We start from the raw sequence: 26,630 nt of genomic DNA, 5'->3' as shown, positions 1-26,630 counted from the left end.
ATATTCAAACTCTTTAATTAGTGGAGTGTAAAAGCGCCTTTAGCACTGATCACCTCTTTGAGTCTTCTTGGGTATGCCTCTACCAGCTTTGCTGATATTGGGCAGTTTTCATATTTTTCCTTCTAGAGGAAGCTCTGTCAGATTTGTTCGGGGGTATCGGTGAAAATTAATCTTCAGTTCTCTCCAGAGATGTTGAAAGGGGTTCAAAGTCCAGGGATGTTGTCTTGCTGAAAGATGAATCTTTGCTGTCTGAGATTCTGTGTACTCAGGATGAGGTTTTACTTCATGGAAGTCTGTCTTTTGCTCTCAATCCTGACCAGTGTCCCAGTCCCTGCAACTAAGAAGCATCCCCATAACATGATACTGCCACTACCATGCTTCACTGTACAGATGGTATTAGCCAGGTGATAAGTGGTACCTTGTTTTCACCTGACATGGAGCTTGGCATTCATGCAAAATAGTTGCATTTTTGTTTCATCAGACTGGAGAACCTATTTCCTGATGCTCTCAGAATCCATTATGAGGCAAGTTTTATGCCTTTTACTCAGGAGTGTCTTTATCCAAGCACCTCTCTCCACATGCACTAAAGGAGAGTATATTCCAGAGCCAACCACCAGGATTGAGCTCTCTAGTGCCAAACCAACCACAAGAAGTTGTTAGTTTGACATATACAGTAACTGTCCTACCAGTGCTGAGACAAATTGTGCTGCCCTATCCTGGCTCCCGGACATTGTCAACATGATGCGATCAGGATTTGAACACGTGGCTGCAATGACGCAGCTGTAACGTGAGGCAGTGACTTAAACCAACACGTATAATTTATTTAAAAGTAGATATGCAAATGTCACACAATTAAATACATTTGATAATTCATGAATAATATTATTTAGCAATTTGTTCATACTGTATATAAATATTGATTATTAAATGTTTAAAGTAGTCATCCTCATGGAAAATGAAATTCTTTTTAGATGTATGGAAAGTGCTTTTACTTAATGTGTGTCTTAGAAGTCTGTTAAATCTATATGTTTCGGTGGCATATTGCCTAACGGTTTGAGCATCTTACCAGTAACCAAAATATTGCTAGAATAAACCACTTGAGCCAACATCGTTCTGTCGTTATGCATCACAGTTAGGACTAATTGCTTGTGTAAGTCTCTCTGGATACGAGTGTCTGATAAATGGCTAAAATGTAAAAACAACTGTAATCACTGTCAGATTTCCCTTTTCCATTGCGGGACCACTGGATCAGTCAAGTGAGTTTTTGCATATGAAACTCTTGAGTTCTTCTGTGATCAAGAGCAGAGCAGCAGTTTCCTCACATGAAGAGAGATGTGTGTGGAATTACTGTTCACATGAGACGCCGGTGGTCTCAGATCTGTGTGTGTGTGTGTGTGTGTGTATATGTGTGTGATCTATTTCTGCTCTTTGTGTCTCTGATATACTCCAGGCTTGGGTATATTAAGGGCAAAATAAACACCAATTACTCAAACATTATCTGATAAATTGGGATGATTAATTTCACAGCAGATTCATTCAAATAAATTACTTTTAATGGCTGCCGTATGGCATCTTGTAGGGCCAGGCCAAACATACTGTTGTAAACCAAACACATACACATACACACAGCTGTCTTACTAAAGGCATCACAGAAACCAGAGACGTCCCTCTGAGAAGATGAACTGTGCACTGAGCACATTGTCTGTGTTTCCTTCCAAGATAGGGTTAGCTTGGACTTGAGAGAGGTCCATGTCAGATGAAGAAGAACACTAGTAGAATCTAAAAGGAGGCTGCTGGCTTGTTGAATGACTCTGACAGTTGTTGTCTGTCTGTATGTAATTAAAGACTGACAGTGCATCAATGTCTTGTTGTTGCTTGTTCTTTGTGGTTTCAGGCTGGGTATCTGTATAAGCACTCTGTCATTTGCTGATGTAAACGGGCTTTATAAAATAAATTAGATTGATTGACTGGACCAGCTGAACTGAGATCTGTTGTGCTGTTCTGTCACTCTGCCTCTCTCTGAGGTACAAAGGGATATTGGTCAGTGTGTGTGAGTGCATGCATGTGTAAAATGTAATTCAAGGCTTTGTATCGTGTCTGTCTAAGGCTTTATTATCTCCAGGCTGTAAAAGGCATAAGATTTGATTTGTGAATCTTTTACTGAATCCTTACGGTTTTCTAGTATACCCTCCAACTCTGGTACTTTTGACTGTGTTCTCCTCATAGTCTCTGGTTGTTTATTGCGTCCCAAAGCCTACTCAGGGCTTAATACCTTTGCCGGTTCAGCTGCCAGAAAGACTTTTATGATGAAACATGAAGCAGAAAATGGGAGGGGAAGACAAACAGTGCTGGTGTTTTCTTTTTAACCTCTGTTTTACTTTGTAAATCGATTTCTAAAAAACTGATTTGTCTGACATTTGAAATATGAAAGGAGGGGTGGAGTGTGTGTGTCGTCTTGTGTTTTATGTATGCGGGGTGTCGTGTCTGTAGAGTTGCGACTGATGTGTTTGTGTGTCCATACTACTGCTACAATGACTAATACAACAACTGCTACTATGACTAATACCACTACTGCTACTATGACTAATACCACTACTGCTACTATGACTAATACAACTACTGCTACTATGACTAATACCACTACTGCTACTATGACTAATACCACTACTGCTACTATGACTAATACCACTACTGCTACTATGACTAATACCACTACTGCTACTATGACTAATACCACTACTGCTACTATGACTAATCCAACTACTGCTACTATGACTAATACAACTACTGCTACTATGACTAATACAACTACTGCTACTATGACTAATACCACTACTGCTACTATGACTAATACAACTACTGCTACTATGACTAATACCATTACTGCTACTATGACTAATACAACTACTGCTACTATGACTAATACAACTACTGCTACTATGACTAATACCACTACTGCTACTATGACTAATACCACTACTGCTACTATGACTAATACAACTACTGCTACTATGGCTAATACAACTACTGCTACTAGGACTAATACCACTACTGCTACTATGGCTAATACAACTACTGCTACTATGACTAATACCACTACTGCTACTATGACTAATACCACTACTGCTACTATGACTAATACCACTACTGCTACTATGACTAATACCACTACTGCTACTATGACTAATACCACTACTGCTACTATGACTAATACCACTACTGCTACTATGACTAATACCACTACTGCTACTATGACTAATACCACTACTGCTACTATTACTAATACAACTACTGCTACTATTACTAATACCACTACTGCTACTATGACTAATACCACTACTGCTACTATGACTAATACCACTATTACGACTAACTCTACTACCACTATTATTGCTATGACTAGCACTACTAAAATTACTACTGCTACTATGAGTACTATTACTTACAATTTGTTACATTTGAGGTGCTGTTTTCATCAGACAATTATGATCTGAAAGTGCATACAATATGCCTGCATGAGTATGCAAGAACCCTTGAGTTTATGTGGGAGGGTGTTCTCATATGAACCAAAAAAAGGAAAACACATTTAGCTTTGCCAAGAATTAATAGTTTTGCAACCACGAAATCTTGAAAACATATCAAGGCCTTTTTAAAATGATGTAGTGTTGAGTGAACGGCTGGAAGGCTTACACTGGGGTTTGGGGGAGATAGGACGATAGATGTGTTTTTAATTCATCTATGCACCGGCACGCCTCGATGCAATCTTACCCATCCCCCTTCGGATTTGGACTGAGCCAGGCTAAACTGAACAGGGCACTTTTGCTCTCTTCCTTCCATCTCTCTCCCCCTTCTCGCGTCTAGCACTCCAGGCTGACCAGTTCCCTCCTCTCCCTCTCTTAGCCCATAGCACACTTTAATTACAAATTAGAATGTCTGCACCAGCTTCCAATTGCTTGGGCCAAATGAGTCTCCAGTTGCCGTGGATACAGCAGGCGTTCTGTTTTTCGGTGTTGTCACAGGGCTGTGCGGTGTTGAGCAATGTGGGACAGGCACCAAAAACAACGTTCAGTGGGGGACCTGAGGGATCCTAACCCCTCTGTCTCTCTCCACAACTCACACCTATTGATGTGCATAGGAAGAGTCCTGGGGAGAGGGAGGGAGAGATGGAGGGGAAGAGGGGGAGTAAAGGTGGGAGATACAGGGAGCGATAGGGATGGGGAGAAAGTGCGAGGGAGGGAGAGAGAAGGGGGAGAGGGAGAGAGACAAATTGCTTTTCAGCACTCCGCAACCCCACTCTGTGACACCAATCTTTTAAAGGAGGCCATAGTAAGAGTTCTGGAGAAGGGTGAAAGAGGGGCAGGAGAATGAGAGCGACGGGTTGAAAGAGGAGACAGACTTCGGGTTGCTTTCGGTCTTCACAACATACATTAAGCTCCATATCCATCAACTCAACGTGTGTGTATATAGGCCGGTGTCAGAGATCTCTACAGTACGCTGTGGGGTGTTGCTACATGAAGTAGCCTTTCCCTGCTCACTGAAGGAGATGACAGTAGTCTCAACGTGCCATATTGATTACAAATGCCATCTACCAGGAGGTCTGCACCTCCTCCCTTCTCTTTCTCTCTCCCTTTTTCTCTTTATTGCTAGCTCTCTGTCAGTTTCTCTCTATCCCGACCCCCTCCCCCACCTCTCTCCCTGTTCCAGGGAATGTGATTCGGTCCCAGGCACCTAGCGAGTGCTGTAAGAGGCTCCTACCAGTTAGACACACTAGAGAGACAGCTTAGGGAGTGATCTGAGTGCAGGTGAGACAGCAGGGATTTCCTGCCGTCCGACACTTACACATTCTTTCTAAATTGCTCTTTGCCAGTTGAGGGGGGGATTAGTTTCTCAGATGCACGCACTCACCTGAGATGTCTAGTCCTGGGAATAGGATTAGGGGTGTCAGTGCAGTGTGTCAGTGCCAGAGAGAGAGGGGAGGACAGGCTAGGCTTTAGTAGAAGGGCCTGGGACACTGCCAGCCAGGCAATATGAGATACATACTTTACCATATTACACCTGGGGGTCCCGGCCCCGTGCTAATGGCTCTGAGTCTCTCACAGTATGTAATAGACATACACATACACACACACACACACACACTCTCTCTCTTTAGGTTTTACTATGCTTGTGTGGACTTAGAAAATGTACAGTGGAGTCCATGAGTATTTGGAAAGATTTTTGCTTTTGGCTCTGTTCTCTGGCACTTGGGATTTAAAATACAATGATCATGGGGTTAAAGGACAGACTGTCAGCTTTAATTTGAAGAGATGATATGAGATGAACCATTTAGAAATAACTGCACGTTTTGTACATAATCCCTCAGGGGACCAATAGTGTTCGTATTCCTGGCTTTGCATATCTGTCTCTAATTAGGCAGGTGTGTTTCTTTGGAACATTAGTGCATGCATAGGAGAGCTATCAATGTCTAGTCTTGATTGTAGGATTTGCATTTGGAGACGGTAGCTGTTGACTGAAAACCCAAGGACCTAGGTAGTGCCAAAGACAAATATTAACATGTATCAGAGTGATGGCCAGAGAAGAGCGTGGAGAGAAAAAACGATGTGGCATACCTTTGAAGTTAAGTGGAGTTTTTTTTAATGTTTTTGGCATGTGTGGCTGCAACTGCAACTGATGTAAATGCTGATGGCAGCAGTAGGATACATTTGAAGTGTACAGAAACATCTCGTCTCATCAGATCCAACTCAGTGGACGGCACTTCACCTTGCAACAGGACGATGACCCAAACACATGACCCAAAACAAAAACATAGAGATTTCTGCAGTACAGGACAGGCAGCATCACCAAGGAGGATAAACAGCAACAAAGAATAAAATATGACATTTATTATAGATTATGTTACTTTTGGTAACCTAAAAGGGGCTGTAATTCCTATAAAGGTCAAATATTTATAGGATATAAATAGAATATTTATATAGTGTCCAAATATTTATGGACTGCACTGTATTCCCATTTAAAATCCACTTTTCATCAAACCTAAACCTAACTGTAACTATGAACACCTAAACCTTAACCAATCCCTAACTCCTGAACCTCAACATACAGGTGCTGGTCATATAATTAGAATATCATCAAAAAGTGTATTTATTTCAGTAATTCCATTCAAATTGTGAAACTTGTATAATGTATACATTCATTCCACACAGACTGATATATTTCAAATGTTTTTTCTTTTAATTGTGATAATTATAACTGACAACTAATGAAAATCCCAAATTCTGTATCTCTGAAAATTAGAATATTACTTAAGACCAATGCAAAAAAAAAAAATGTTTTAAATGTTGGCCAACTGAAAAGTATGAACATGAAAAGTATGAGCATGTACAGCACTCAATACTTAGTTGGGGCTCCTTTTGCCTGAATTACTGCAGCAATGCGGCATGGCATTGAGTCGATCAGTCTGTGGCACTGCTCAGGTGTTATGAGAGCCCAGGTTGCTCTGATAGTGGCCTTCAGCTCTTCTGCATTGTTGGGTCTGGCGTATCGCATCTTCCTCTTCACAATATCCAATAGATTTTCTATAGGATTAAGGTCAGGCGAGTTTGCTGGCCAATTAAGAACAGGGATACCATGGTCCTTAAACCAGGTACTGGTAGCTTTGGCACTGTGTGCTGGTGCCAAGTCCTGTTGGAAAATGAAATCTGCATCTCCATAAAGTTGATCAGCAACAGGAAGCATGAAGTGCTCTAAAACTTCCTGGTAGACGGCGTTGACCTTGGACCTCAGAAAACACAGTGGACCAAAACCAGCAGATGACATGGCACCCCAAACCATCACTGACTGTGGAAACTTTACACTGGACTTCAAGCAACGTGGATTCTGTGCCTCTCCTCTCTTCCTCCAGACTCTGGGACCTTGATTTCCAAAGGAAATGCAAAATGTACTTTCATCAGAGAACATAACTTTGGGCCACTCAGCAGCAGTCCAGTCCTTTTTGTCTTTAGCCCAGGTGAGAAGCTTCTGTCTTGTTCAAGAGTGGCTTTACACAAGGAATGCGACTGCTGAAACCCATGTCTTGCATACGTCTGTGCGTGGTGATTCTTGAGGCACTGACTCCAGCTGCAGTCCACTCTTTGTGAAACTCCCCCACATTTTTGAATGGGTTTTGTTTCACAATCCTCTCCAGGGTGCGGTTATCCCTATTGCTTGTACACTTTTTTCTACCACATCTTTTCCTTCCCTTCGCCTCTCTATTAATGTGCTTGGACACAGAGCTCTGTGAACAGCCAGCCTCTTTAGCAATGACCTTTTGTGTCTTGCCCTCCTTGTGCAAGGTGTCAATGGTCGTCATTTGTCAGCAGTCTTCCCCATGATTGTGTTGCCTACAGAACTAGACTGAGAGTCCATTTAAAGGGCCTTTGCAGGTGTTTTGAGTTAATTAGCGGATTACAGTGTGGCACCAGGTGTCTTCAATATTGAACCTTTTCACAATATTCAAATTTTCTGAGATACTGAATTTGGGGTTTTCATTAGTTGTCAGTTATAATCATCAAAATATATGACCAGCACCTGTATACTCCTAAAACCAATTGTAGCTGTTGCCCTAAACCTCTGCCGTGAAAATAAACATTTTCCCAAGGGTGCCAGGAAAATGGCAATTCATTTTCCTTGTTTTACTATCCTTGTGAGGATTTTTAGTCTAGTAAAATACATAGATTTTCACGTGCACTGTATTCACTCTGTGCATTCCTTGTTGTGTCTGAATGATGCACATCAAGCCCACTAGCCCCTCAAATGTTCACACTGTCCCTTCAGAGCCCAACCTGAAGCTTGTTAAAACACAATAATGAGCGCTCTCACTCACACACACACACACACACCCTCACACACACACTCTTTTTGGAAGTTGAATAAAACAGGGGTCACCTGGGTTCATGAGGGGGGTTCATGAGTCGCAGAGGTTCAGTTCCATAGCAACACAACCTGTTAATGTAATCAGATGTGTGAGTGCGCTAACAGGAACAGAGTTGAGGACTCACCCACACATGTACAAAGTCAGCCAGCTCAAACTCTGGACACTACAGTTTGCGAGACTATTGATACATTCCCATTTAATGTTGATGTTAGCCAGTAAGGATTAATGTTAGATTTTCCACATGCATATTGGAGGGAATATACTCTCATGCAGAACTGATTTACTTCCCTCAGAGTGGCGCTGTGGTCTAGGTCACTTCCTCCCAGTACAGCTGCATTGTTGTCTCCAGGTGTTTGAAACATAGTCGCACAATACTGGCAAACCCCAGGGGTTCAGCATAGAGAGTTGCAGATCAGCACAGTGCTGCTTGTGGTGCATAGCTGGATGTCGGACAAGGCTGCCTTGTTTTGTCAAGCGCTACCCATCCCTTGTTTTGTCAAGCGCTACCAATCCCTTGTTTTGTCAAGCGCTACCAATCCCTTGTTTTGTCAAGGGCTACCGATCCCTTGTGGTATGTTGGGCTCCTGGTAGCTCAACTGCTGTTGTTGGTTGGGGAATGCGTTCTCCTTTAGCACATTTGTACTTGCCAAAACTTCCTGGTTGAGTGAGTAGCATGATAACATGCAGAAAGGGTTGGCTAGATGGACTCTGGGGGAAACATTTTGATGCTTGCTTTGGAGTTTCTGCATGAGAAAGGTGCTGCGTCTTTCTCATTCTCACTTTGTGTTGATGCCACATTTGTCACATTGAAGTAAACACTAGTTTATTAATCCCTGTCTCCCTCTCCCAGGTGGATGCGCTGCGCGTACGTCTTGAGGAGAAGGAGTCGTTCCTCAGTAAGAAGACCAAGCAGCTTCAGGACTTGACTGAGGAGAAAAGTACACTGGCCGGAGAGATCCGGGATATGAAGGACATGCTGGACGTCAAGGAGAGGAAGGTCAATATTCTACAGAAGAAGGTACATATTTGGGGGCAGCAAATTCCTGGTCTCCGTGCCTGCTGGAGCTAACTGAGGTCATCGGGTTACCAGTCATGCCCTAGAATGCATTGACCTACATGACGCTGTAAGGGAAAGAGGTCTTGGCAGGGGTGCCTGTGAGGAACACAGGGAACAGCACAAGTTTTAATCCTCAAGGACCTGGGTGAACCAGGAAGATTGGCAAACCAATCAGAAGGCAGGGTGTGGGTTTGGTCTGAGAGGAATTGGCCAGATCGCTTTGGGACAAGGTTTCTTATTCAGGATCTTTTTAATGTTAATACAGACAACACAACCTAAACACTTTACCTCAAATGTACGTTGATTAGGACGTCATTTAAAGAATGTCCAAGTCATGCGTCTAACTTCAGGAGAGACAGCCCACCCCCTGAGAAAGCCTAGTCCTCTATTCCCACATAACCTGCTTCATTCAGTCTAATTCAAATACTTCTTTGTACAACTGTGTAGGCTACAGAAGTGATAATGTTATTTGTTGACATCATTTCATCACTAATGCACATATTGGACCCTAGAACAGTGGTGCGATGGCGGAGAGCCAGCCATGCGCTCATTAGGTTGTGGGCGTGTGACAGCAAACACATGGGTGGAAGGCAAAAGCCTAATTAGAAAGGGATACATAGCGTGGCTAAATGTCATCTTTACTCATACATTAGGCATGATGAAGCCCACATTTTAACCCTGTGAAAGTCAGCAAGGGGATGCGACGGAGCATAGAAAGGCAGATCTCATTTGAAGTGTGGAGGACAGAGGAGAGGAACCTTTATGTGTGTGTAATTGGCCCATGGAGGAGTAACACACACACCACAGGGGGGTGGTGTGGTCAGTGTGTTAGGGGGTGTTGCTCTTGTTCTCTGTGGGCCAATTACACACACATGAAGGTTCCTCTCAAGTTTGTCTGACAAGTTAACGTTCTACAAGTATGTCTCTCGCCCATTTGACGTTGGAGTCATTTAGCAGACGCTGTCACCCAGAGCGACTTACAGGAACAATTAGGGTAAAGTACCCAGCCCTAGGGTACAACTACATGTCTGATGTATTTGCTGATGTGCTGGCTGACTTGTTGATTGGTTAACTTTGCTGGCTTGTTGGCTGGCTAACAAACTGACTGTCTGATTGACCTACGAGACCGACCTACTGACTGATTGGCCTACGAGAAAGCCCTACTGACTGATTGGCCTTCTAGACCGAAGTACTGACTGATTGGCCTACTACACTGACATACTGACTGATTGGCCTACTAGACCGACCTACTGACTGATTGGCCTACTAGACCGAAGTACTGACTGATTGGCCTACTACACTGACCTACTGACTGATTGGCCTACGAGACCGACCTACTGACTGATTGGCCTACGAGACCGACCTATTGACTGATTGGGCTACGAGACCGACCTACTGACTGACATCTGGTAAAATAGTTATTATAATTTGTATGACAGTAAGCACCCTGCATTAGATGAAACTGTTATCACTAGCCAGCCATGTATCTCAGGATGGTCTCATCTCTCCAGCCTCAGTAGTAGAGCAGTAGGCCCAGTCAGTGTATAAGACTGTCAATCACAGAGTATTTGTTCTCGCTACAGAGAGAGCAGATATCTAAACCAGACACACATCAGGCAGGAATGTACGCATGCACATGGGCTGTCATTTCACAGATATCTTTGTAAGCCAGTTTTGGGGTGGAATGAATGCATCTCTGTGGGTCCGACTGGCTTTCTTTTCCCTCAGTCCAACGGCCACCCAGAATGGGATTTTTGACAACACAGGATGAAGATGGTTTGGTGTGTTGGTGTGTCTGCATGTTTTTGCGTGTGTCCTCGTGTCTGTTTGTGTGTCTGCATGTTTTTGCCTGTGTCCACGCGTGTGTTGGTGTGTCTGCATTTGCATGCTGGTGTGCGTGTGCTGGTATATGTGTTTGTCCTGGCATTATCTTTAATCATGTGATTTAAGAGGACAAACACAGCAATGACTGTTAATGTGGTTATAATATGATTATATTACAGTCCTATCCCAAACCAGCCCAGGACACTAATAAAACACACACTCACATTCCTATGTCGAAATGCAGGTGTCAAGCAATTTTAAGCAAGTGCCCGCTATATAGGTACACCAGAGCTAGTAAATCTATATTGCCTTCTCTCAGCTGTGCTACTCAAGTGTAGGTTCTGAGTGGCTAAACAGTCGACTGACTGAAGAGCACTACATTTAGTGGCCACTTTAGGGGAGTGCTGCAATCACCCTGTTATGTGTGATACTTAACATGCCCCAGAAATAACTGCCAGCTGAGAGAATGAGACTGAGACAGGGAGAGGGAATTCACAGCCAAGACTAGTTAAACTCACAGTTAATATTCTGGATCAGTCTGGCCATAAAACCAACCATATCCTCATACCAAAATATTACAACGTACCATTTTCCAATATGAATCATTTTGAAAATGGTATGCTGTTATAGCGGTACAATGTCAAGCCGTACAGTACAGGTTTTTGCAGGGCCAGGAGTTAAATAAAATAACCCCCTGAAATGGATCTATGGTCCGATTTCAACGCCACCCTTAATAGTTGCAGGTACACTTTGCGTATGCTTATCCCATATTTGTAGCTGTTGCTAACTTAGAATTGGAGCAAAGGGCCAACAAAGCATAGTTGTCCGCTGTTTTACACTTCCATAGCTCATAGTCCCATGATGTCATTGTTTACACGCTAAGTCTGGACTGATTATTCATAACGCTTGAAGATTTTATTTAGAAGAAAAAAAGAAACACGAGTCGTAAATACATTTAAAGTAAGAGTGGGAGTGATGTGACCGTCGAGGCTTTACGTAGCAGAAAGAAACGACTGTTTTCACCCCTGGCCTGCACGGCTGTGACCAATGCATAATGATGCATGTATTTATTTATATGTACGATTCTCGTTATTCTGGGGGGCTGGGACACAGGGGCTCAGTTTGTGGAGTGGTTTTGGCGTACATGTGTTATTCCTGTTCAAACATTGTGGTTGTCTCCATACATATTCATGGCTCTGGATGGATGTGTAGTATCCTGTAAGCCATTCTCCTGTATGGGAACAACCATCAGGACACACATACTCACCCCGGGTTCCTTGTGTAGAGCTTTTCTTTAGGTCCCGGACGTTCTGTAAACAGAGGAGAGTGTGTTAGCGTTGAATCTAGATGTTTGTGTCTGGTTGGTCTAGAAGCAGATCGCCTTACGGGAGTGGCTCTTTGGCAACACAGGGTGCTGTCTCCGAGATGATTCTTCCTGGCAAGCTCTGTCATCGCTTGCTCCGGCCTAATGTCATTGGACGCCTTTGATATTGAAATAGAGAGTGGTGGAGATTATCCCCTAACTCTCCCCCGATGCACAAACATTCCATTTTCCTTTCTTTGTGTTTATAGAATTTTGGCATATCACGTGTTTCTTAGCATTTTTCCTGTTTTGTGGTCTTAACAAGGTAGTCTGCACTTGAACTACCTATAACTAGCCTTGCTGAAGTAAGCAATGTGGAGTATTGGGCTTTCAAAGTCACACCTACTAACATCCTTCACGCCTCTATTCTCTCAACAAGATCCCCCAGTCTATCCCCAGTCTATCCCCAGTCTATCCCCAGTCTGTCCCCAGTCTGTCCCCAGTCTGTCCCCAGTCTATCCCCAGTCTGTCCCCAGTCTGTCCCCAGTCTGTCCCCAGTCTGTCCCCAGTCTATCCCCTGTCTACCTCTCTCTCTGCTCTCTTCAGTTCTCCATCACTCTCTCTCTCTCTCTCTCTCTCTCTCTCTCTCTCTCAACCTGACCTGTTTTACAGCTCAGGACAACCTGTTGACTGTTGAGTCTGATCTATATATGGATGGGTTGGGGAAGTCAAGTGTGTTGGTAGAAAGGAAAATATTTATCCAGTGTTGGCACTGTGTTTGCTTAGTGTGTGTTGGGAAGCATATACCCGAGCCAGACAAAGGACTCTCTCTCTCACTCGACACACTGGGACAGGTCTCCTTCCCCCCTGATTCTCAGTCTAACTTGCTCTCTAACACGCCATTCACTGTGATGTGGAGGCTGGCCTTGCACCGTGTCATTAATCAGCAAGCAGGAAGACTGACCAAGGACGTGACAGGAGAGACACAGTATGTTCTACAAAACAAATAATTCAGAAATCAGTAGGTCCCATGGACATCCTTAGGACGTTCCCCGTTTGCTGATTCATTGTGTGCACAGGCCCCTCCATGATAATGCAGTTGGTTACAGGTCCATAACTCAGTGGTTCTCAAACCTAGGGGATCTGTTCCATGATTCTGATTTAGTCCAGAGCTAGCATTCCCTTGTCAACTAATCATCTAGCCCCTTGTGTCTGTGAATCAGGTGAGCCAGTTCATAACTACAACAAAATCTGAAGACATCTGTGTGCCCCCCAAAACCCCCGGGTTCTGTTGCAGAACCGCTGTCATAGATCAGCTGGTGTCGTTAGATCACAAGAGGTCCATAATGAAGGAGGAAGTTCCTCTGTAAAAGTCTCCATCCGACCAGACGTGGAGAAGAGATGTGTGAGGAAGATAAGGCTTGAACTGGGCTTCCAGTAAGAGAGGTAAATGAGTCGATGGCCCCTCTATAGCCTCCCAGTAAGCTTTTACAAGCTTATCTGTAATCACAAGAGGTTAACAGAGAGGTCGAGTAAGTACAATTATCCCCAGAGTGGTTGACTTTACAGTGCATTCATCAGGACTAACCTGGCGACGATAGATGGACTGTAGCCTGATTTTTACATGACGTTACCCCGACTCCATTCGGACTCCCAATCAGCCCAGAGGGTTGCAGGAGGCTAACTGCAGTGGGTTGGCAGGATGGTGCAGGTTTTTCTAGTCATTAGGGAAGGAGTAGGACTAAGATGGCATCTCCAAATTAGGTGATATGGACGGAGGTCCCTTAAATGGTAATGATCACAATCACGATTAATTGAATATTTATAACGTGGTTTAGTATTTTAATTAATGAAAGCAACCACTGGTGGGGGCCCTATTTTAACTTCAGGCGGGGGCCAGTTTGTCAGGTACACCACGCTAATGATAATGGTAATACATGGCTCAAACACACAGAGCCACATGGTGGAGTTATGCTATGTAAAGCAGGCCATCATGCTTCAAGGCATATTCAACATTTGAATGGGTGAAAAGTGACCTAAGCAACTGGTTCAAAAAAATGCTGTCCTGCTGGGATTTTCATGTACAACACAACCAGAGCTGGGTTTGGGAACTGTCATCCTGGAAGGCTGAAACACTTGTCAATAGAACAACTCAGTACAACAGTGGTGCCCAGAAAAGCTTCTCGGAATTCACAACTAACTCATAGGTCCTTCCTTAGATGACTACAGAGAGTTCCACTCCTATCTGCAAACCCTCACCAATACTGGAATAATTCTTGCTGTTCTGGAGGCACTGTAGATGGGTGCACCTAATACTTTAAACAGGCCACTAAGTATGAATCCATAATAGTTCAGAAATTCTTGTTAAGGTTGGAACTACAAAATTGCTTTTTTGACAATTGCTGTATACAGAACCTATAACTTATTTGTCTTAGTCTCTGTACATTTTCAACAAACTAAATAACTATATCAATGTATTATCTTAATTGCAACGTCTAATCACTTTCATGAGTGGTGGGGTAACCTAAGGTTGTTGTTCTGACCCTAAACATGACAGTTCACCATAGATGTTAACAGGTTGTTGCTGTAAATATGAATATGTTCTTACAATACTATAAAATAAGGGTACAAAATAAATGAGCTTCAAATGAACTTGGTCAGAGCATGGAACTTCCAACGCTAAGGTTGTGGATTTCGATTCCCACAGGGGGGATAGGATTAAAACCATATGAAAACGTATCCACTCTCCTCTATGTCACTTTTGTATGAGAGTGTCTGCTAAATTAGCTGAATGTAAATTTAGTAATATGGATACCAGCTTGTGTTAAAGGACTTGGGTATCGAGTTTTGTATGTTGCGATATGGCTCCTGGCTGAGTGGTACCTTAATGAACAATAAACAAAGAGTTTTGTATGTTGCGATATCACTTCTGGCTGAGTGGTGCCTTCATGAACAATAAACAAAGAGATTAAATGTGTTAGTGGGTAAAACCAATCATCTTGGGGGACTGTGTTAAAAATACAATATCACACAATTTTACAATTTACCGTAGAAAAGTTATATTTGATAAAAATGTACATTGAGGGGGCTGGGGAGTCTATGGGCCACTGTCCGGTGCATTAATACAGCTGCAGCATTCGTTTGATTCCGGCCCACCACACTTTCAGCAAACAGAGTGGTGGGCCCCTGCAAAACGAAGCGCATAGGTTATCAGGATATCTGGAAAATGTGCGATTGGTTTAATCTGTGTCAGTTGTTATCATGGGCCATGGTGGGGTCCTGCATCCCAGTCCTGAATTTGGAAAATAATTAGCAGAAAACATGTTGTGTCATTCAGTGTGCAGGCTTTATTCTTCTGTTGTGAAATTACATGCCTATTCTGTGTTGTGCTGCACTGCGCCCCTAGTGTTCGGGAGACAGTGTTATCCAATGGTGTGACTGTGTATCAGGAATTACCTGGTTAAAATAAAATAATTAAATACATGTCTTAAACTGTCAACTAAAAACTATATTTTCAACCCTTTACACAATCATTTTCCGGTCATTTCCCAGCTCATTGCTGAGTCTCATATAGCTATTATGGCAAGTTCACAAATAATGATCCTTTTCCTGTATATTTCTACCTCTGCAGGACAGGAGCTGTGGTGTGAACGAGGGGAAGACAAGTTTTAAACCCTGGCACTGCACACTGCCGTACCAAGCAGAAGAGCAGGCACTGCACATTGGCTCAAAAATGAGTTGCTGGAAATGTTTTATACATTAACTACATGCTTTATCGTGCAGACAAATGTCCTGTCTCCGCTCTGTTGTGTTATGGAGAAACGGGACATTAATTGCCATCAGCAATGTCAGTCACTGCCTTTTAGCTTAGCCTTACATGTGCTGCAGTTATTGTGCTGCAGTTTAGACAGGTTACAGTGGTGTCAATGATTGCTCTTTGCTAGCAAGTTTACAGCCACATAAAAATACATCTTTGAAGTCAGGTTTGTGTTAAAACAAATATTGTCATGGAAACGTGTTCCACTCCAAGCTCTTAGCAAGAAGGCTGTAACTGAAATGAAAGTTCATTTCAGAGGTCAGGGACAGCTTGAAAAAGAAAGATCCTCAAGAGTAAAACAACAGAAAATCACATCCAGTGATCTGCATGTACCTTGGCTGGACAATAATAAAAAAAAAAACTTGTAACTTTTCCACTCCATAAGCAGACATTGTCTTTTTGCTTGATATGACAGCACAAAGTTCAATGTTTGGAACGAAGGAATAGGCTCCTAAAAGGGAGGAGAGGCAGAGGTGAGCAGAACGCAGCTGGGTTCTCAGCTGGGTGGCCTGACTTTCTTCCTTTCTTTTTTGTCAGTTTTCTCGTTCCTTCCCTCCCCCGGATCAAAGCTCTGGCGTTCCCTCTCAGAGGAGAAGAAAAAGAAAAGAATTAATACTAATGGTGCTGGGAGCGGAGGAGTAAAGCATTTGGGGTAATTACCCAACAATCATTGCAGCATTCCACAGCCGAGGGGTGGGGGGGTGGTAGAGATAGGGCCCTAAGCTTAAGGAGCAGGGAAGTGGATCAACATTACCGCACACAAGCATGCACGGATAACGATGGATCAAATGGAACTGGTATACTTGCTATCCATCGTCATCTATGCACCAGATATAGTACTAGAGAATCTCATATTTTTTCTCAGTACCTTCTTTTGGGTCCAAAACTGTGCATGTTAAACCCTCTTTCTTTTTGCAGTGTGTGTGTTTCCTATGCTAGTGTCTAATTGAGATGCATGAATGCAGTAGAGAGTGAATGGGGGAATGATGGAATGGGGGGGTGGCTGCAGAGGCGGAGTATGTCTGGTTGTGACCCTGTTGTTTGAAAATGGCAGTCAGTTAAGGGGAGTAAGTATATGTGTGTCTGTGTGTGTTACTTAGATCTCCATATGTTCTACCGGGAATAAAGGGCACACAGACAGAGCCGTGGTCCGTGTGCCTGTATCAGTGTGTATGTTTCTGTACAGGTTACCAGTGTGTGCGCCCACTTGTGTGTTTGTGTGCATATGCTGAGAGACACAGAAAGGCTTTGTATTTCTAAACACGGCAGAGTGGTTACCGGAGAAGGTTAGAGGACCAAGGAGGAAGCAGTTCAGGGAGTCAGAGGCCGGCATCGTAATCGGACTGAAGCCCGTAGAAAATTCTGTCTCTCCGAGTTGCTCTCTTCCCTCGACTTTTTCCACGACATTGTGGTTGGCAAGGGACTGGCTGCTGGCGTGGCAACACTGCCTGCTGTTAAGGTGCTGGTCATAGGGCATTGGTGGTTTGGCGAAGGCAGGCAGCTATACATTTATAACCCAAATGCACGTTGAACACACACGCATTCCATTTGAGGCATTCAGCAGATGCTCTTAGACTTAACAGCTTACAGGAGGAATCGGGGATGGGTGCTTAAGCTCATGGGCGCGTTTTCTTTCAGGTTGTTGCCTCAGGCATTCGAACCAGCAACCTTTGGGCCTGATAGCCAGAGCGCCAGCCTGCACGTGGTCCATAAAGGGGGCTGCACGTGGACATGTCCCCTGAAAGGCCTTGCTGTAGTTTTGTCCTGATGGTCGTCACGCAAATGCACAGTCAGCTGACCCAGTGACCGCTGAGTTAAATAGGCAGCTTACATTCAAGTTTAACGTTACACATTAACAACAGCCTTATTGGCAATAGGATGCTTTGACCAGTGATCCAGCATAGAAAGGACTGAACTTGGTATGAACTGTTGACAGTAACGAAGGACTCGCAAAAATGAGACAGGGCGGTTGAATTACCAACTGGCCCCCCCCTTCCAATCACCCACCCCAGAAGTAACTTGTCTTATAATGTCTCTGTCGTTACGGTCGATAGCGATGAGTCATTTGTCCTTGAGCGAAGAGCATGACATCATAGAGGGTGAGCAAGTGTAAAAGCCAAGTGTCCATTTCCAGGGGAGTGTTTCAGCAGCAGGCTTACAGTATCTACAGCTGACTGTGAACTGACATGTAGAAACTCTCAATATCCTGGGTCTACCATTCAATTGCAAACATATTCCAGTGGCACAATTACAATCAACCCCCCATTTCAGTGTTTACCCGGTAGCTTTTTGTACCCATATGGCCAAATTAACTTAACTGGTTTTGGGTTCTGTATAAAATTCTACAACTACTACCAGGGTGACCCCACTGACCGGTTCACATTTCCGAAATGTGTGTGTTCACTGCACCTATGCTGCTGTATTCGCTAACATAGGCCAAGTTTAACGGGTTCGTCCACCAGACCTTTTACGCATTTGGATGGAAGTCTCCTGGAATGTGATGAATACTCATAAAATAATTGATTCATTGGGAGATGTGCAGTAATACCACTAGAGGGCAACAGCTCACAGCTTTATTGCTGCCGTACACTATATTGTGACTGTGTAACCACGGCTGTGAAAGCACATCTGTGTGTGTGTGTGAGTGCGTCTGAGAGAAATAGAAAGATAAAGAGAGAACCTAAAAAAAACAGGGAGTGATAAATTGAAATGAGTGAGAGAAGATAGAGAGGAAGAGAGAGAGTTGTGACTGAGAGAGACTGCTCATCATGGAGACATCCTCTCTCTGCCTAACCTGCTGCATCGTTAAACCATGTTTGAAAGGTCATTGAATTCTCAGAGGGTCTTGTATCTAATCACTGAACTTTAGCTTGCTTTTGACGAGACATATAGTATGAGAGGCCTTTTCCTAGAAATCGTAGCAGAGGACTAGTTGGAAAGTTTGACATCAATTATATTTCTGTGTGTGTGTGTTTGTGTGCGTGCATAACAGAGGCTGATATAAGAACGAGAAAGGGGAGATTGAGTGAAGAAAGGGAGAAGGAGATGGATTGGCTGCAACAAGAAATAACTTTGGTGTTAAGCAATAAGATAATATTATTGAGACAAAGATTGAAATGTAGATTGAGATGTTTCATTTATTTAATATATGCGTGCTGTATGTGATTGTGGTGGGGGGAATGAATCTGTATGTTCTTCCCAATCTTAAAGATTGATCTGGAGCCCAAAGTTTCCAAGTATACTATTGTATTTCTGTGACCTAGTTTTCCTCTAGGGAAGAATTCCATGTTAAAGTTTGTGGTAGTTGTCCCAGAGTGAATGTGTGTTTATTTTCTTCTCTGCCAACCAAGTCTGGTAATGTGATGACAAGTCCCCCCCTCCGAAAATATTGCCTTTACATATAAGCCCTATAAATGTTTGCTGTTTTCATTGGTCCAAAATATTTATAGAACAACAAAAAATTATTGAATTTTATGGGCATCATGCTTTGTTCGGTGTTCCTTTGTGTTTTGCAAAAATTATTCTTTCAGAGGACACACACAACCGGTTGCCAGTTCAGAGTTTGGACAGAACCCAAAACCTTGCAGGGTCATCTGAGTTTGTGGTTCCGCTCTGTCCGGATAGAGCTGCTTTTAGATCAACACTTCACCAGAGGAACTAAACGTGATACTGTTTCAGATGCTGGTTCTCCTATTACATCCGAAACCCTGACAAATATGTTCTCTCTAATCATGAATGGCCACTGTCTAATCATAAACAGCGGGCAGTAACAGCTGGTTAGGTCAGAAACTAGTATTTAGTGTGACTGGTTTTAGATGGACTGCCAGAGTTGCGGTCAGGGGCCACTAGCATCAATCCTGAAATGGGGGGGGGCTGTCTTTGTCCTATCGCTGTGTCGATAAAGTTATCCTAGTCAAAACAACATGGCCGCAAACAATGGTCAAGCTATGTGCATGGGAGAGGGGCAGAGACATTCATGATAATGTTGATACTGTACAGTACCGATCTCACTGACTCTCACTGGTCCATTTAATGTAGGTGGTCTGGAAGAATGGAGGCATTAGTCATGGAAGAGGGGAAAGTGAGTGTAGTCGTATGTAGTGGGAACATCATGGGACTTTTTAGCGTGTTTGCAAAATTGTAAGGTTATCGTTTGTGTGTATTTCTTACTCTTTAATGGAGTGTCGCTGATGTAATAGACATTGTCTATGTCCTTGTGTATGGTCAGTTATGCCTGTGCAGGTATCTTTAAATCTGTCAGAAATATGACAAATCTGTGATGCTGTACCTGAGAAAGGCACTAATTGCTTGTGTAAGTCACTCTGGATAGGAGTGTCTGCTAAATTACAAGAATGTCTAATCTAATGAAAGTGATGTCCCAGCCCACAGCAATGTACATCAACTACTATTAAGTGGCCTTCTGCCTCTCAATATAGGTGCCAATATAGGCTCCTTCCTACTTGCCTATCCACTAAATGCATTTCACATACGAAACAGATCCATCCAGCTCACCACCAGAATTCCTCACCATTCTTTCCCATATCCAACAATAATGGGACCCATTCTTATCCTGGGAGTTGAAGGTCCAGTTGTGCTTAACGTCTTTACTGCGTGATTTCACGGAAGACCACGAGGCGTAATGCTTCGTCGGGGGGTTGTTATTGAGCGCTGGCTAGCCAAAGCAAACGAAGCTTGGTGGAGAGTGTAATCATTTATGTAAGACCGGGGGTGATATGGTCAATTTGTCCTGAAATAAGGTTCTGTGGTACCAACTGGGACAGGGACCGGTATGTGTGGTTTTTTTTTTTTTCTTAAGTTCTGTTCCCAAGTCTAGAGCATTTAGTAAAAAGAAGTGATGACCCCAGTTCCAATAGTGTCAGAAATGAAAGAACCTCATAGGACAGTGATGACTGTCTCAATGTCCCACATAACTCTGGTATCGCCCCATCGTCTGCCTACCGGCCTGTTAGGGACCCCCAGGTGGGAGCCATAATCCCAGACATTAGCCTATCAAGATTTACCAAGGGCTACTTGTCGCTTTTCCCACTCAATTTCACCACTTTCCCTCAAGAAAAAAAGCCAACATCGCTGCTTTCAAGCCTCTCTGTCAGACTCCTGGGGATAAGAACACAAGAGTCTATGATTTATTCCGATTTAATTGGATTCATTTGTAAAATGGCTGTTGGAGATATGGGCATTATCTATCCATGTACCCATGACTGGAATGCTAGCTCTCTCCCTTTTGACCATTTAATATCTCTCTCTCTTGTTGGCTGGGTTGTTTCTGCATGCCAGACTGAGACTGTCCTCCGGCTTGTGATTTATTTTATGCGTTTATTAGATTATATAATTTCATTTTGCATGTGCCTGTGGCCTCAAAATCTGCTTAGTAAGGGAATAATTGATCAGATTTGTTAATAGTACATTGTTTTTTTTATTAACCCTAATTATATAAAGAAACAGGTCCCTTTAATGTAAAAGCTTAATTCAAAACATTTCCTGGTGGTACAAATGAGTAACACATTCATGCAATGGTAGAGTTCAGGCACAAGAGGAACTATCCGTAAGTAATGTAAATGCAATGACCACCTCAGTCATGGGTACACCTCAGTCTTGGGTACACCTCAGTCATGGGTACACCTCAGTCATGGGTACACCTCAGTCATGGGTACACCTCAGTCATGGGTACACCTCAGTCTTGGGTACACCTCAGTCATGGGTACACCTCAGTCATGGGTACACCTCAGTCTTGGGTACACCTCAGTCTTGGGTACACCTCAGTCATGGGTACACCTCAGTCATGGGTACACCTCAGTCATGGGTACACCTCAGTCATGGGTACACCTCAGTCTTGGGTACACCTCAGTCATGGGTACACCTCAGTCATGGGTACACCTCAGTCATGGGTACACCTCAGTCTTGGGTACACCTCAGTCATGGGTACACCTCAGTCATGGGTACACCTCAGTCTTGGGTACACCTCAGTCATGGGTACACCTCTGATTGGAGTGATCGGTGTTCTGTAGCCAACATAAGTCGCCACCACATTTCACAGTGGAGTTTGAGTGGTAACTAGTGCAGGTGGCTCTGACATCACGTAAAAATCTGTTTTTATCAAAATTATGTATTTAATTAAGCTCCTAAATAATTGCTCACAAATGAAAAGGACAATGTCCTGTATAAATACAGCAATTATTTTGCTGCCTAGATACTATAACCCATGGGGGTACTTGGCCTCTCCACAGGGGGTACTTGAAAACACTCATGACACCATAGGCTTACTAGTGAAATTAACATGAGGGGGTACTTCAGGGGTACTCCAACCAGTGCAAAATCTTTTGGGAGGTACAGTAACTGAAAAAGGTTGAGGGCCACTGTACTGGAGAACAATAACCTCTCTAAAAATCATTGACATAGCTGTGGAAGCAAGAACTTACCATCTATTGAAGATTATAGTTTGAAGTAAGTTTTGGCACTGTACAGTTTTTTTTTTTTTTGCATTTACAAATGTACTTCTGTGTTCTGCTAGGGACCAACAGTTTAAGTAAGTTATTTAACATTTTTAGAATTAAAAGTAGTTTAAGTTAGATACTTATGTAACTGCAAATTAAATATCATTAATTTACAGTAAAAAACTAAACATAAAAAAACTCAGACGTCCTCCTTAAACTTGGCTAGGTGTACTGGCGATCTACAGATCGGTAAATTGCCATTATGGTTCAGGGATTGAGGGAGGGAGACAAAGAATGGAAAAAAAGAGACAGAGAAAGAGAAGCCTCTTGAACTCAATATAGCCATTTTCAAGGCCTCTAGAAAGTACTACTGACAGCTAAGCCAGTTGGCCATTTCAGTAGAGTGGAGAAAAGAGAGGAAAACCAATCCACCGGAAGCTTTTAAAGCCAAATTGCTCCTCTGTTTACACCTCTCTATAAAGCTCTTTAAGAACATCCCTCATTATTTCTCCAGGCATATCTCTAATTATCTCAGAGAACACAGTATCACAAGCCACATCTCTCTCATCTGGTAGTGGAGATGGTTAAAAGCAGGAAATTGAAGAATAGAGCCAGGGGTGGAACTCGTATTAGTAAGCTTGATCAAGCCCGTTTATTGTCGGTCCTTTTATTTATGTGCTCTTCACTTCAAAGTTTGCCTGCTGGTACATCCTGTAACATTATGTTATGAGAGCTCCCAGTCACTGACCTCTTATGAAAAAGGCTTAGTTTACAACCACCTCTCTCTGTTTCTCCCTGTGTCTCTCTCTTTGTCTCTCTCTCTCTGTGACTCTCCATCTCATCTCCTCAGATAGATAATCTACTGGAGCAGCTGAAGGACAAGGACAAGCAATTGGTGGCTCTGCGAGACCGAGTCAAGGGTCTGCAGACTGACTCCAGCAACACTGACACAGCACTGACCACACTGGAAGAGGCCCTGTCTGAAAAGGTACACCAAGGGAGAGGAGGACAAATGGATGGGAGGGAGGATGTATAATGGAAAGGATGACTGAAGGAACAGAGGTAGAGAGAATAAGGATAGGAAGAAACAGAGAAATAAAGAATCGGTGGGGAAATTATTTTTCAAGATAACCCAGGAGAAAACTGAGGGTGATGTGCCCAAAGTGCAGGGCCGGTTCTAGGCATAAGTGACATAAGAAGTTGTTAAGGGCCCTTGACTGCTAGGGGGCCCCAACCACTAGGGAGCCCCTGAACGCTAGGGTCCCCAAAAGGCTAGAGCTGGCACTGCTGAAGGGGTTTGTTCAAACCAACACAACAACAAAAAAGGGGAAAGAACACAAAACTTGTGGCTGTATCTGGCTCACTCACAGTTTGCCTTCGGCTCACTCACACGGCTCACTGTTCTGGGACCGTTGTTGTCGTCGTTGCCGCAGTCTGTTTGGACACATACAAACACATGCAGTAAGTAACTTGTTGGCGTCTCTTACCCCTACTGGAGCTTCAGCTCCCTCATTTACAGCCCAGTCCCGTTGATATGGCCTCGATGGGATGTAGCTGCGTTTGGTCGTGGCTGCTGAAGCGAGCTGGATTCAAAGACCTGTCCCGTTTGCAGGCTTGGGGAGCTGCTCTCCGTGATCCCGAATCTCCGCCATCGGTTCACTAGCAACGCTAGCATGAGTGCCCTTCCACAAGAATGGGAGGGAAGGGGAAAAAGGAAAGAGTCTTTAGCATAAGACTAAAGGCCACAAAAGGCATAAGACACTTGTGTTAAGGGACTAGATAACGTGGTCTTGCGGTGAAACCGCTATTCCGGTATACATGTACTGCTGCAGCTTGGATTCAAATCCAGCCCACTGCTCTTCCATCAAAGATCTTGCTTCTATCTTCCCCCATTTTCTCTTCCCGGAAAGCATACAAATCGCTGGTAATAGATAATAAAAAAGAATATGAAAATGTTACAGATTCCATCCCGATAGAGAAGGATTTATTTGTTATTTGTTAATCAGCGCTGTGCCCCACGCTGAGTGTCAGTAAAAAAGTCAGTAGCTACTGTTAGTGGGAGTTCATAGATGAGTATCTCAACACTAGTTGGTTTCTCCATCAAGCCTCAGGGCACTGGTCTCATAGACAGACCCAGTAGAGGGACCCACCACTGCTCTTGCAGAGTGGTCCAGCGGGCAGAGTTAATCAAGGTGACCATCAGAGTTACATGGTGAGATGGAGACTTTGTCTGGGAAAATTGGTGACAAAAATCTATATACCACTTCTAATATCACATTTCCAACCTTTCCTGGTGAGGACCAACACCACCGGCTGCTTTGTGAGATACATCTGCCTGAGAAAAAACAGGATATCACTTCACTTTTTTGAAGAATGGTGAATCAATGTGGCACCTGTTTGGCCTTATAATATTTGACTGAAATTCCTATTCAGGTTGTGGATGTGTGTGAATGAGCATCTCATAGTGTGTCATACCTGTATCCCTTCCTCATGAAAATAAGGTTATTTTCATAAGTGATTTTCAATTTAAACTCAGTGGCCAAGCATTAAACAAAGTAAACTAATGAATGTTCATGACAGATTTATTATTCCAAATCAGCAGCTTGTGGTTGGAATGGAATATCAAACAGTCCATTTTACATTTGTAATAAAGCTGTCAAGATGATTTGGCAAAGAATGTGTCTATGGCATTGTTTGTGTATCCCATCAGATATGCAACACTTTTATAGGCAGTCATTTCTTAAGATTTATAATGAGCTCAGTTGCGCAACATTCTTTGGGAAGAACCCTAAGCTGCAGTGAATACTATTACTGAATATTATTCTGTACTTAGTCTATTCATCACAATAACAGTTATACAGAATTTTATTGGTTATCATCAAAAGCTTTACTTCAAAGGTGATTTTATAATAACATCTGGAGAGAAAATCTACACGATGGCAGATCCCTAGGAACAGGGTTGGACTGCCAACTCCAAGACCTTCATATACACAACTAAGTTGTACTTTCTCCAATAGCAGAAAGTTACATATATGTAGGACTATCAGAATATTTGAAAAGACAGTTAGCAAAATGACACCTCGTTGGCAGAAACGTGGGTCCAACAAGGCCTGGCCTTTGTAGTGTTAACAGTCTGGGAAGTAATCTACCGGCTCTGACTTGGCTCTGCACACTGATAGACCCCCTCATTGCTGACCACATAAACATACTCACAGGGTTATATATACAATGAAACAGATGCAGGGGGGGAAACACCCAGATCTTACTGGATATCGTCTCCTCTATTACTATGGATTTTGAGATGATGATGAGCAAAGGGTTGAGTAACTGGTTATGATTGGAGGTTGTGGTCATCTTGAAGATAAGGAGGATGACAGGGTTAATTAAGAAACTGGTTATGATTGGAGGTAGTGATCATCTTGAAGATAAGGAGGATGATAGGGTTGAGAAACTGGTTATGATTGGAGGTAGTGATCATCTTGAAGATAAGGAGGATGATAGGGTTGAGAAACTGGTTATGATTGGAGGTAGTGATCATCTTGAAGATAAGGAGGATGATAGGGTTGAGAAACTGGTTATGATTGGAGGGTTGAAAAAAGTGGGTACGGTTGGTTTAATAAGAAATTAATGATTGAGGTGATGATGATGGGTGTCTTCATGAACATCATGATAACCTATACTTTAGGTTTGGGTGGTAATGGGACAGTCTTCTGACAGAAATAGCTTCCTACTATAAAATAACTATCTTGACCCAACTCCAAGGCTGTCTATGTTTTGGTGTGGAGGGCTTTGGAGGGTTGGGGTTGTGGAGGGCTTTGGATGGTTGGGGTTATGTAACACTAGACGATTTAAGTTGTGGTGGGTTGTTTACGGTTGAGGTTATGGAGAGTATTTACAGTTGAGGTTGTGGAGGGCTGGGATAGTTGAGGTTATGCAAGGCTGTGTATCATTGTAGCGGACTGTGTTTGACCAGTGCAATGGAGGGCTGTAAATGGTTGAGGTTGAGTAGAGCTACTGTATGTATGGTTGAGGTTTTGGTGGGCTGTGGATGGTGGAGGTTGTGTAGAGCTATGGAAGGTTGAGGATTTGGAGGGCTGTGGATGCTTGAGGTTTTGGAGGATTGTTAACATTTGAGGTTTTGGAAGGCAGTGTAGGGTTGAGGTTGTGTAGGGATGTGGATGGTTGTGGTTTTGGAGGGCTATGGATGATTGAGGTTTTGGAGGATTGTGGATGGTTGAGGTTTTGGAGGGCTGTGTAGGGCTGAG

The 26,630-nt window shown here is 43.2% G+C and overlaps 1 protein-coding gene across 2 annotated transcripts in view; it reads left to right on the top strand.

Moving 5' to 3' along the window:
• Positions 1 to 26,630, top strand: part of LOC105013995 (ERC protein 2) — a 274,188-nt gene that overhangs the window by 52,759 nt on the left and 194,799 nt on the right. For both annotated transcript variants that reach the window (XM_020051575.2, XM_020051576.2), the window contains 2 exons: positions 8,763 to 8,930; positions 23,216 to 23,353. In XM_020051575.2, the coding sequence (XP_019907134.1) occupies positions 8,763 to 8,930; positions 23,216 to 23,353 (306 nt within the window). The remainder of the gene's footprint in view (positions 1 to 8,762; positions 8,931 to 23,215; positions 23,354 to 26,630) is intronic.

The sequence above is a fragment of the Esox lucius genome, chromosome 12 (genome assembly GCF_011004845.1).
Source record: "Esox lucius isolate fEsoLuc1 chromosome 12, fEsoLuc1.pri, whole genome shotgun sequence".
Classification (NCBI taxonomy): domain Eukaryota; kingdom Metazoa; phylum Chordata; class Actinopteri; order Esociformes; family Esocidae; genus Esox; species Esox lucius.
Note: the sequence above shows the minus strand (reverse complement) of the source record. Positions and strands in the feature narration are given on the sequence as shown.